At 57.5% G+C, this 12,431-nt stretch overlaps 1 protein-coding gene across 3 annotated transcripts in view; it reads left to right on the top strand.

The window, feature by feature from the left end:
- CAMK2A (calcium/calmodulin dependent protein kinase II alpha) overlaps positions 1-1,177 on the top strand; it is a gene marked incomplete at both ends in the record, with an annotated part of 58,093 nt that extends 56,916 nt beyond the window's left edge. For 2 of the 3 annotated variants that reach the window (XM_079773093.1, XM_079773094.1), the window contains 2 exons: positions 595-823; positions 1,057-1,177. In XM_079773093.1, coding sequence (XP_079629219.1) covers positions 595-823; positions 1,057-1,060 — 233 coding nt within the window. Of the gene's footprint in view, positions 1-594; positions 828-1,056 lie in introns of those variants that run through there. The other variant, XM_079773092.1, reaches the window with a different exon arrangement.
- Positions 1,178-12,431: the final 11,254 nt, after the last annotated feature.

The raw sequence follows: 12,431 nt of genomic DNA, 5'->3' as shown, positions 1-12,431 counted from the left end.
ATAAAAATCCAGATTTCCTGATTCTCTTGAGAAGTCAGAAAGCATGGCACTAGCAGGTCCCAGTTACTCAGATAGCAAACACTAGGGGAGCTGTGTACAGGGCGCCCCCTGTGGATGGAATGTGGTCAGCTATTCAACAGTGTCCACCACTCCCTATTGTCTCCCTCACCCAGAGGCAAGTGGCCAGTTGTCATTTAGCATTTTGCACCCAGCTCAGCCCCTCATGTATGTACTTGCCTGGCCTCTGTAGGCATCTGGGTTCAAGACTCTGGTCTCAACTGATTTGATTCTATAATCATCTAAGTTCTGTTTTTCTGTGTCTGAGACACTATGATTCTAAAATTCCATTTCCCTGTGCTTGAAGACGTCGGGGTGTCTGAGATCCATCATCCCTAAGCTGGGATGTGACCTAGTCATCTAGGATTCTGCCTTGACACCCGGGTGGCTGAGCCCTGTCACGGAGACTGCTCCTCGGGAAATGAGGCAGGCAGAGGGGCTCCCCTGGGAATGTGCTGGGAGTTGGGGGAGTGAAGGACATGAGGCAGGAAGTCCCTCAGTTGCATCTGCTCTGCTCACTCCCGTCCCCGCCTGCAGTGTGGTCCCGGAACAGCAAGCCTGTGCACACGACCATTTTGAACCCCCACATCCATCTGATGGGCGACGAGTCAGCCTGCATCGCCTATATCCGTATCACTCAGTACCTGGACGCCGGCGGCATCCCCCGCACGGCCCAGTCGGAGGAGACCCGCGTCTGGCACCGCCGGGATGGCAAATGGCAGATCGTCCACTTCCACAGATCTGGGGCGCCCTCTGTCCTGCCCCAGTAAGAGCCCCTCCTTCCTGCCTTGTCATTAGGACCATCTAAAGGGAGGCCATGGGGTGGGGGCGGGTGGACCATGGGAGGAGACCAGGCCTGCAGGTCCCAGGGGAAGAGCTGGGCAGGTCCCTTAGGTGGTAGCTACCTCCATCTAAGGAGGTAGGCCAGGGTGGGTGCCCTAGGAAACTGGGGCACCTCGGATGCACCTGCATGACCCATGGCATTATTGTGTCTTACAGTTGAAGGACCAGGCGGGGGCGCTGTACTGCAGAGAGCTACTCGTGTCCGTCCGTCCGTGGAATGTCGCTGCTGGTTCTCCCACCTTGGATTTTGCTGGAATTCCCCCACTCACATTCTCCCATCACCACCATCACTGTCACTTTCATACCTGCATCAAGAAAACCTACCCACAAAGCCTTCACGTCTTCAGAGCAAATGGCCACATCTCCCTGCCACCCACCAGTCTCAGTCTCTGTCCCCAGCCAGGGCGGAGCTTCCTCAGGCCTGGGTGCCCTGGGTGCTGGCCCTGAGGACCCCCCGCCTGGCTGCCATTGGCCTGACTTGCCTTGGCTGCAGAATGCCCAGCTGTGCGTGCACCCAGGGGCTGGGGAGAAGAAGAGGTGGAGTCAGGAGATCCCTGATCTCTCCTCTTCCAGGATTCCTCTGGGGAAGGCAGATGAACCTGCAACCCCTGACCCCACCTCCCCCGTGGGAGAGAGTGAGAGAAGAGCAGATGCCAGGAGCCTCCTGCCTCAGACTGCCTCCCTACCTCTTCTCCCGTCCCGTCCTGGCCTCTAGGCCCCCGCCTGACACTTCTCCCTCAGTGTGGGGAGCGCGATCCTCTCAGGGTGCCCCCACTCTCCTCCTCCTTCCTTCTCTGATGTTTACCTCCATCGCTAACCACCCATTCCACCCTCCATTGGCCCGGGGAATTCCAGCTTCATCATAGCTGAGGGAGAAAACCTGATTGCTTTTGGGGGGGCAAAAGAAAGCAACGTCTAGGTTATCCCTTCTACTTGGACCGCATGCCTTTTTATAGCCAAACTCCTGTGTGTTTCGTAAATGGGTTTCACGTTCATTGATATTTATGTAATAACTAGACCTCTCAGTGATGGTAAGGAGGGTTGGGCTGGGTTGGGAAGGGAGGAGGGAAGAGGACAGAGGGGTAGCTCTTTTTTTCTGTCTGTTTATTTATTTATTTTTTAATGTCATCTCTGAGATGGACGTTGTCACCAGTGGTTCCCCAGCCTCAGCGAGAAGCACCTCACCGAAATTTTGGTCCCCAGGTTCTCTTCAGGACGGAATCAGATGTTAGTGCTGATAAGAAACAGTCAATGGGGGCAGAGAGCCTGGGGGAGGTTCGCAGGATGGAAGTATCTGGACTTTTCTTTGCTTGCCTCCCACACGGGAGTCCTCACGACCACGATTCCCAAGCGTTCATCCCAGCTCATCTGTGTGCCACCCCAGCGGCCTCCCCCGTCTCTGGCGGAGGGCCGTGAGCGTGTGTCTTCCTCACCCACCCCCTCGGGATCTGCTGGTCGAAGCAGAGCACCCGAATGTCTCCTCTCCACGCCTCGTCCTGCCGCCGTGGGTCCGCATCGCTCCCTCCTTTTTTCTTTTCCTTCCTCTTGCCCTCTTCCCTGGGACTGACTCTGATGTGGAAGGCCTTGGCACATCCACTAGGACCTACTGTCTGCACTATTTTCTTTGCATGACTTTATATGCAGTAAGTATGTTTAAAAAAAAACAGAAAAGAAGAAAAATCACAGCAAAACCAATTTACATGTTTTGGACAAAAAAAAAAAAATAGAGGCTGTATTCTCAGTGTCCGACTCGGAAATATGTTGCTGCCTCTCTGTGCTTCTGGCCTCTGTGTGGCCATGTGTTGCCAGCATGAGATATCGTCCCCTCTGGAGGATTTTAGGGGAGGAAGAGCCACATCCCCAAGGCTTTGGAGGAGGCACTGGTTCCCCCAAACCTCCCAGGAGTCCTGGGTGGTGGGTGGAGCAGGACTGATGGGGATATTTGATCCAGACCTTTCTGAGTTTTCCCCCATTGTGGGCTCTTCTCTCAATGGCTGATGTCCTGGGGACAGGTGAGGCGGGCAGGCTGGGGCCACAGGCCAGTAAAGAGGCTGCCCAGGCCTCCTGGTCTCCAAACTGGTCGATCAGTAGCCTCTGTTCTTGGTAGAGACCCTGCTGCCTGGCTTGCCCCAGGCCCAGAGGGTTTCCCAGTAAGGCCCACTGATCTCAGCATCCCAGCCGCAAAGATGCCTGCCTCCCTGTGAGCTGCCAGCTCCCACGCCATCCCCAAGCCAGAGGTGTGGCCTTCACCAGGGATGCTGCAACCCTCAAGGTCAAGTCTGGTCCCTGCTTCAGCCTTGGTTTCCCCATCAGTTATAGGGGTTACATATTCCTGCCCGGCCTGTGTTGCAGGGCTGATGGGAGAATGCAATGGGGTGGTACAATTGACGGGGTTAGTCACTGGCTGGACTCCCGTTCCATTCTGAGCCTGGCCGGTCCCCTCCCCCGCCTGCCCTCTCATTCTCCTCGTTGGTGCCTGTCAACTGCTTATCAGCAGTGGACTGCGGGGGGGGGGGCAAGAGCTGCGGTTTGGGGGTCATTGGGATTCCAGTCCCAGCTCTGAGCAGACTTGCTGTGTGGCCCTGGGCACATCCTTTCCCCACTCTGGTCCTCACTTTCCCACCGGAGGAAACTGAGCTGGAGGACACCAAGGTCCTGCCTCCCATTTGCTGACACACCTCCTGCCCACCATGTCCCACTCTAAGTATCAGGGAAGTGGAGGCAGCCCCCGCCCCCCCAGGCTGAGATGGCCCCAGTGTGAAGGCCTCGCCTGCGGGTGGGCAGCCAGCCGGTGTGGACCGCAGGCACCGGCGCTGGCCCCAGTGTGATCCTGAGGCAGCAGGCAGGGGAGACGGACAGACAAAGCAGCCCAGAGTCCATGCCCCCCACCTCCCCCCAAACACAGTCAACTCTGTGCTCCTTCCAAACATCCTATAGATGCAAAAAATCCAGACCTAAGACACGGCCTAGGCTCCAGCATGCAAACACGTTTACAGGAAAGTATTCTCCCGGGTTCATGCCCACGTGGCGCTAACCCTGACCGTGGCCTCCCGTCTCCCTTCACGGGAAGACCCTCTGGGGGGGATGTGTTTGCCAGACTCCCCATGCTGGTTTCTTTGTTACTATTTGTTTGGGGTTTTGTTTCAGTTCTTTCTTTCTTTTTTTTTCTTTTCTGTTTTTAAAAATATGTGGCTGTGAACTTGAATGACCACTGCTCAAACTTTCTGCTATTGGGGGGGAGGGGGGAAGGAGGGGCGTCTGTTTTATTCTTGGTGTTTTCAGTGCAATAAATAGCTACAAACTTCTGTGCAGGCTGTCTCCCTGTCTGAGTCAAGCACACACTGGGAGGTTGCTTCCCGTTCTAGACCTTCCCAGATGCAAAATAAAAACCCAGGCCTTCATTTTGATTGGACCAACTTGGTCACATACTCAAGGCTGAGCCAATCACTGTGAGATTTTGCCTAGACCACCTGCCACAACCTCAGAGACAGGGATGGGGCTCTCAGGCACCTGGGGGCCCTTGACAAAAGCAAAGGGGTGGCTCTTTAGAGCAAAGTCTCCCTCAGGGGCCTGGGGCAAGGCTCTTCTCCTCCAGGCCTGGGGTCCTTGGTTCCTTGTATAAGGAGGAGGTTGTTCCAGAAGTCCCTCCCCACCCATTCTTTTCCCTCAGCCCAACCTCACAGACAAGGCCCAGGCCTCAGAGCCCCTGGAGACCGAATTGCACAAGGGTTTTTTTTTTACCCACAAACTACCTGTGGACAGAGTGCCTGGGGACAGGGGCCTTGGGGCTGGAGAGAGGGCAGGCGTGAGAGGTTCCACTGGCCCATTGGAGGCCACATTTGAGGCCAGTTTGGTTCCTTGAGCCCAAGATACTCAGGCTGAGCCAGGGGGTAACGCAGAGGCTTTGGTGACCCGCCATCCTGGTTTGGGGCAGGGGACTTTCAGTGCTAAGCCTGGGACAGTCTTGGGCAAACCAGATGGGTTGGTTGCTCTAAGCCACGTCTCCTAAGAGGTGTAGATTCCACAGGACCAGGGGACATGCCTTCTGGAGCCCACAGTCGCCCCTTGACCATGCTCCCGGTGTCCCGGGGTTCCGGAATTTTTGCACCAGCCACTTTCTGGGTCTATCCTCACTGCTGCTATGTGGGTGGCCAGGGGGCGTGTCATGGGCATGTACCCCTAGCACACACGTGAGGACCTTCTCAGTGAGAGCAGAGGCCAAGGCTGATGGCAGAGGGGCCTGGGGGCTTCCATGGACACTCTTGCCCTGGAGTCTGCCAATCTTAGTGCCAGGCCGCCCAGCTCTGCCTTCACGAGCCCTGGATCTGCCACCTGGGCAGAAGGCAGGGCTTGAGGCTTGGGGTGCCATTGCAGACATTTGCCAGCAGGTGGCAGCACAGGAGCAGGTTACAGGATGCCCTGGGCCCCGTGGGGCTACTGTGCTCTGGGTGCTCCCAGTTGACCTTTAACTCTCCGACAGTGCCAGCTCCACTTAAAACGCTATTATTAGCTAATGGAGCATGGCCTTTTATAGTTCACAGGCCTCTCACCACACCTCTTGTCCCAGTCACAGCAGCCCCGTTCTGAAGATGAAGACAATGAGACTCAGACGCAGAGGCTTCTTGCAAGACAGTCAGGGCTCCAGGGCAGGGTTCCGCTTCCTCCAGGATCTCCCTGCCCTGGCCCGTTTCCGTCTCCGGGCAGCCAGCACATAGTGACTGGGGTTCTTAGGAACTCATTTGTCCCTTCCAGCTATTGCCTCATGTCTCAGTTGTCTACACCCGCCGTCTCCGCCTCCTCACTGCCCATGTACTCCAAAACCCACTGTAGATGGCTGGCTCCCCCTCATTCTCCTGCTCAGCCCAACACCTCCTGGCCCTCAGGACACAGCTCTGGTATCTTCTTGGGGACGTCTCCTCTTCTCTCCCAACACACACCGGGGGAGGTCCTTCTAGGGGCTTCCATGGCTCCTCTACCACCTCACACAGCCCTCTGGCTCGAAGTCACCTTAGCAAGCATCTGCAAACCGATGCACTCCTTGAAGTTGCGACCGCATCTTATCCAGGCTCAGGCCACATGCAGCAGGGGTCGTCACTCTTGCACGGAGGAGACCCCTGGCAGATCTCTGCTGCTGGAATGAAGAACTGGGTGCTGTGGGGGCTTGAGCGTTACACCCACCTCTGCAATAACGTCTGCACACCCCACCTCCTTTAGTGAGCTCTGGGCATGACTTTTCTCTTCACCCCATGAAGGAGGAGCCTGTGGTGCAGATGGCGAAGGAACCAGCCCAAGATGGCCCCACATGTGAGGGAGAGAAGTGAGATTCTGAATCTTGGCCACTCTAAGTTCCAGGCTCCAGCCAACTGGGCTCCTGTCCCAGAAATCCCTGACACCACCCCAGTAAGCACGAGCCATGCAGAGTCCCAGAACTCAGGGCAGGCAGGGATGGGGGCTGGACCTGGAGGTGCAAAGTGTGTGGAAGCCAGAAGAAGCAGGAAGCGTGTGGCAGCAGCTGGGGGGTCTGGGGGGCTTTGTGCAGGTCCCCATAGGTTGACATGTGGGGGAGAGTGGAGGCAAAAGCTGAGGGGTCAGGGCTGGGGAGGAGGCCGAGGAAGGCCAGAAGTGTGCCCCAACCTACTGTGCTGCGGGCATGCCTTTCCAGGGCACGGGTGGGTCCCCAGCAATGGAGATGGCCTTTCTCACCCTGGGGCCCTAGTAACTCTTTTAGGAAACACCCCCCAGCAGGTTCTGGGAGTGTTTGCACAGGGCAAGGCCCAGCAGGTCCAGTCCAGTGGGAATGGCCTCCTCTCCTGTCCTTCCCCGGGACGAGCCCCACCCTCCCTTCTCCACCTGGGCCTGCCAAGGTCTCAGGGGCCACTTCCCTCTGGGCAGCCTGCCCCCCCCCCCATCCCTTCCCGGGCCCTGCGCCACAGCTGGGGTGGATGGAGCTATCTGAGGTAGATATTCCTTCCCCTCAAGAAAAGGGGAGAATTATCATCAACCCCCGCCCCACACCGTGTGACCTTGGGTGAGTTATGTTCCCTCTCTGGATCTCAGTTTCCTCATTATTACTACAATGGGGTTGAACCTGTGTCCCCAAATATGGGAACTGGGATGGCTGCCACAGAGTCGTCCTGGGAGTTTGCTAAAAATACAGATGTTTTAGGCCCTACCCTTAGAGAGTAGGCTATGTTACGGCTGGGCAGGGCTCCAGGCAGCTGTAGTTTTAGCAAGCACCCTGTTTGGGAATTCTAAGCACCCCCTTCCCCAGTTCCCACAGTCACCCTGGAGCTGGGAGATCCAGTTATCGGCAAGCCCCACCCCAGCCTTCCCGCTTCCCCATCGCGCTCTCCTGACTCAGCTAGGTCAATATTGACCATAGGCCCCTCCCCTGCCTCTGACTCCCGAGCCACCCCAAAGCCCCATAGCTGAGACCCTGACCTTGGGTCAGCAGAGTCAAGGTCAAAGCAACGCGTGGGGCCCAGAGGGTTTTATTGCTGTCCCACTGCCATCTCCTCCTGGTTTGGCAGGGCATCCAGGCTCCCTGGAGAAACCACAGGGCCCCTAACCATTAACTCCATCTGGCAAGAGGAGCCAATCCCCGAGTCCAGCTTCAGAGAAGGGGCTCAGCTCCCCCTGCGGCCCTCCATGGTGGTCTCTAGCGGAAGGCTGGATTGGGCAGGTGGCTCCCTTCTGTCCACGGCTCTTCCCCCAGGCACCTCTATGGGGCACACTCTTTCTGTCCAACCCATTCATTACAGATGGACACACTGAGGCCCCGCTTCTAAGGCTCCTTGTCATGGAACCGAAAGGTGCCGGCGAGCCCTGCGCCTCTATCTTGGCTGTTTCCGGCTCAAAGCAACACCACTCCTGCCCTCCTTCTGCTGGGTTGGCTGGAGGCAGGAGATGGGCCTCAGTTTTTTTCTTTTTTTTTTTTATTGTTGTTGTTAATCCTCACCCGAAGATATATATTTTTTTTTCCCCATTGATTTTTAGAGAAAGTGGAAGGGAGGGGAAGAGACAGAGAGCGAGAAACATTGATGTGAGAGAGACACATCGACTGGCTGCCTGTAGCACACACCCCGATAGGAGCCGGGGATCGAGCCTGCAACTGAGGTATGGACCCTCAGCCGGCATGGAACCCTTGACCCTTCAGTCTGAGGATTGCCACTCCAACCACTGAGCAAAATGAGCTAGGACAGTTTCTTTATCTAAACAAGGGCTCCTGAGAAACCCTCCTGGAGGGTTGTTACATGCCGTGTTTTTCTCTGATCACTTTTTGAGCCGTGGATCCCAGACAGGCTCTGACCAGCGATGTCCAAGGTGGCCTGGGCACCTACCTGCCACAACTCTCGAAGGGATGCAGCTCAGAGATGCTGTGGACTTTACCGGGAAAAGGCATCCTTTCCCCCAAATAAAAGTAATCTTGGAGAGGGTGCTGGGAGGAGGCCTCCGTGTGGCCAGAGAGGTCAGGCTGCAGCTCTGTCCTGGGGGAGAAGGTCAGGCGGAGATGAGCAAGGGGGTGCTGAAGGGAGGGAGGGCGGCCGTGGACGCCCTCCCAGGGCAGGGCCAGCGTCAGCGAGGCCTCAGCCCCAGCCCCAGAGGGAGTGGCCTGAAGCTCAAAGAGCCAAACTTTCCATGAGCCACCAGCAAAAAATGAGTCTGGAGAAGAGCGTCCACCGCAGACCTGAAGGCTCAGCAACCCGGGGTCACGTGGAATTTGGAGGGACTGGGAACATCTTAACTCTTTGCTGGCTGTCTCTAGAGCCACCGCCACCAAGCTTTCAGCGTGATGCGGCTTTGTGCAAAGCTGTGACCTGGCACTGTGGGTCCCCAAGGACACACAGGCAGGGAGGGGCAGAGCAGGGAATGAACCCGGGTGTGTGGCTGAGCAGCCTGCGCTCCCTGCCCCCAAGCCCTGTGGGGTCCAAGGAGCGTGATAAGGGCCTTAACTGCCCGGAAAGAAAATGGGTTGTCTCAGAAGGTGGTGCGTTCCAGCGGCCTGTGCAGGCTGGCTGGGCTGTCTGGGCGCACCAGAGGTAGGACTGAGCCAGCCCGCTCCCCCTGGCCCCAGCCCAAGACTCTAGAGGTCCACGTTCACAACTGGTGGGAATGGAGGGTATATGGACTCAAGACCTACAAGAACGGCAGGATTCCCACGGGTGGATGGGGAAGACACTGGATCAGGAGCCTAGGCCTGCTCAGGATATCATGCAAGGATGAACTTGGCCGGGCCATGGGGAGGAACACCTGGGGCAGAGCCTACTGAGGATCAAACACTAACCCTTGTGACCCCACGTTTTGTCTGTTGACCCTCCCTTGACCTTGGGAATGTGGCAGGCCCTCATGATAAGGTTCTCCTCCCCTCCCTCCCCTCCCCCCATGTTTGCTCTCAGATCATGGGTTGGAAGTGACAGCGGATCTCAGCGCATTCCAGCACCCAGCACCGCCCAAGAGACCACCCTCTCTGACGAGTCCCAGAACAGGAATGCAGGGCCCAGGGCACCCTCCACCACACCCAGCAGGCCCAGATGCTGCCTCTCAAGGTCAAGGGACTGTGATCACAGAGATGAGCTGAGGGGACCAGAGCACTGAATTGGGTGGGAGCCCTGGGACAAGCCCTGCCCCGCTGGCTGCTGACCCCCTAAGGCTGCAAGAGGCCGACCGGAGGCCCTCACTGAGCCGTGCTGCTGTACATCTTTTGAATCAGTTGCTCATGTTTAAAAATGGGAAATTTCTCATAAGACTTCAGACATCCAACTTCTCCTTAAAAGCCTTGATTTCTTACAACCTGGGCCCACACGTCTGGGGGTAACCTCTCTCTTAAGAGAGGCAGGCATCCTTCACTAGTTCGCCACAGTCCCCACCACTCCCTCTTGTCTCTCCAGTCAATACTCACTAACAGTCAGCTGCCACTTATTCTTCTGCTCACACCCAGCCTTGCTCCCCTGGGCTCCCCGCCTGGCCCGGAAGGCACTGGGTTTCATCGCCTGTCAGGACCGTCCAGGATTCCTGGCTGAGCTTCCACTCCAGACAGGGCTGTGTTTCCTTTCAGGTGCCCACTATGCTGGCATGGAGTCCTCTAGCTGAGGGTCCCTGGTCCCTACTCAGCTCCCACTGAGGACTAGGATGGGCGCGGCGGGGAGAAGGTGCGGGCGGCGGAAGGAGGGAAGGGTAGTGCGGTAGGCCAGGCTGTCTGGGAGCAGCGGAAATGGGAAAAGCAGGACAGCCTGGAGGACTGGGCCAGGGAGGGCCGTCCAGGAACCACAGGCCCAGCACAGGGTAGTGAGCAGGGGGAAGGGAGGCAGGAGGAAGCATGTCAGGGAGATGAGGCAGGGGGAGGTGAAGCTGGGAGTGGTCCAGATGCCTAGGATCCTCCAATTGCAGACTCAGAATCCAGGGAGAAGCCTAGACTTCTAGGATCTTCCGTTCCTGACTCCCAATATGCATCTGTGTAAGGAGTACAAGCAAGGCCATGGCGGCCTAGAGTCTGTCTGAGAGCTGGTGGGGAGGGCCAGGGACAGGGTCAGCGTCACTGAGGGTCAGGGTCAGCAAGGCCAGAGCCTACCCCCTGGGTGTGGGAAGAAGCCCCCTGAATTGTGAAGTCCATTCTTACATCCTCTGCAAATTAGCAAACCCATCTCTCTTCCCCCACCTAAAGCCCCAAACAAAGAGGAGTGGGAGGGGGGCCTGGCCCTTTGTTAGGGGAAATTTATTAATATCCGAAATATGCGGCATGCAGGCCCTTCCTTTCCACCCCCAATCAAAGTCTTTGCGAACACCTGGGCCTCGCATTTGAAAGGCCCTGGGCTCTTTTATATGGCAGGTCCCGCCAGGAGGGGGTGGGGAGAGCCCGGACATTCTTCCAGCCTGGGAAACGCTTGGCTCCTCCCAACCCTGGTCTCCCAGCTCCAGCTTCCCCTGCAGGGAAGGAGGAACAGCTGCAGGGAGAGGGCAAGCTGCAGGCCCTGGTTCGGCCCCAGCTCTGCCGGCCTCAGCTGAGTAACCCTGACCGGGTCTCTTCCTCTCGGAGGGCCTGGGCTTGTATAATGGGGAACCAAGTGGTCTTCCGGGGCTTTCCTCATCTTCTTCATCCTCCTCCTTCAGCCCCACCCACCCACCACTGCCAGAGAGAAACAGTGTGTCAGGAGAGAAGCCAGGAGAGCCAGGACGGGAGGCCGCTGAGTCTCAGTCTCCTTATCTGAGCAATGGGAGCTGGGAGGCCGGTGCTGCCCACCTCCTGGCTCTCTGCATAAGGAGACAGGGTAAGGAGGGTGACCTCATTGGGTTTTATTAACAAGTAACCAACAGAACACAGATGGGTTGGGGAGACACCAGGAGAGAGACGGGCGCGGAGGCTGGCATAGCTGCCCGTGGGGGCCGGGCCCCACTGGCGGGGAGATCGCCGCGTGCAGGAGACCTGCTCAGGCATTTTCACCCCCACCCTCATCTCTCAGGGAAGGAGGGACCAGGGCAGCCCCTCCGTGCCTGGGGATTGAAGATACCAAGGCTTCTGGCCCCAGGCTTGGGGTGTCAGCTGCCTTCTGCTATCTCCACCCTCAAGCTCGGGTGACCTCCATCACGCTTGCCTGGGCCACCAGCCCCTCTTGCCTGTCCTCCACGGGCCTCTCCCTCTACCCCGTCCCCTCTAACCACTCTGCACACTGACCCAGAACAACATTCTTTCTAAAGCACACTCAGAGCATGCCAATCCCCTGCCCACCCCCTGTCCCCTCCCCAGTATTCCTCATCCTTACTTGGACCTTGTTGTTACCTAGTACCTTCTTCTCCTGCCACTCTTCCTGCTCCTCAGCCCTTGGTCTCCGCCCCAGGCAGTCAGCCTCCTCCTGGACCCGGGGCAGGAGGAAGAGGCTACCTGCTGATCCCCACACTGGCAGGGTCAGCCCCTTGCCCAGAGGCCTTCCCCATCCTGCCTTCCTCTTCCTCCCTTTCCAACTTGCCCACCCTCCAGCAAACCTGCCTGCGCACACGAACCAGGAGGGATCTTGCTCCCACTCGACTTGTTAACCCTCGATGCCCGGGGCCCGGTGGGCCTGGAGACACCCTGAGTGTCTGCCTGCTCAAGATTCTGGCTGTGTGGAAGGCTTGGGCCAGGCTTCCTGAGAAAAGGGAGGGGCCTGTGCTCTGGACACAGATGAGAGGGTAGTGCCAGCTGCCACAAGAGAAAGGGAGCTGGCTGGTCAGGAGGCCTGGGGTTCAGTCCCCTCTGCCATGAGACCTCAGGCAAGTCCTCCTCCCTGGCCTCGGTTTATCCATCAGTGAAGTGAGGGCCAAGCTAGATCATTCTCAGCTTGGAGTGTGTGTGTGTGTGTGTGTGTGTGTGTGTGTGTGTGTGTGTGTGTGTAGGGGGTAGATAGAGGTTTCAGGAGAGGCAGAGACCACAAAGAAGGACTTGCATTGAGGACTGGCATCACCATGGCAACCTCCCACAGCCTCAGGCCTCCCAGAACCCCAGAGGTCGCAGCTGCCTTTGCACTGGGGCAGGACCTCCTGTCCACCCGCTTCCTGCC

Source organism: Cnephaeus nilssonii (genome assembly GCF_951640355.1).
Source record: "Cnephaeus nilssonii genome assembly, chromosome: 5".
Lineage (NCBI taxonomy): Eukaryota > Metazoa > Chordata > Mammalia > Chiroptera > Vespertilionidae > Cnephaeus > Cnephaeus nilssonii.
The sequence above is the reverse complement of the archived record's forward strand: the minus strand, read 5'-3'. Positions and strand labels throughout refer to the sequence as shown.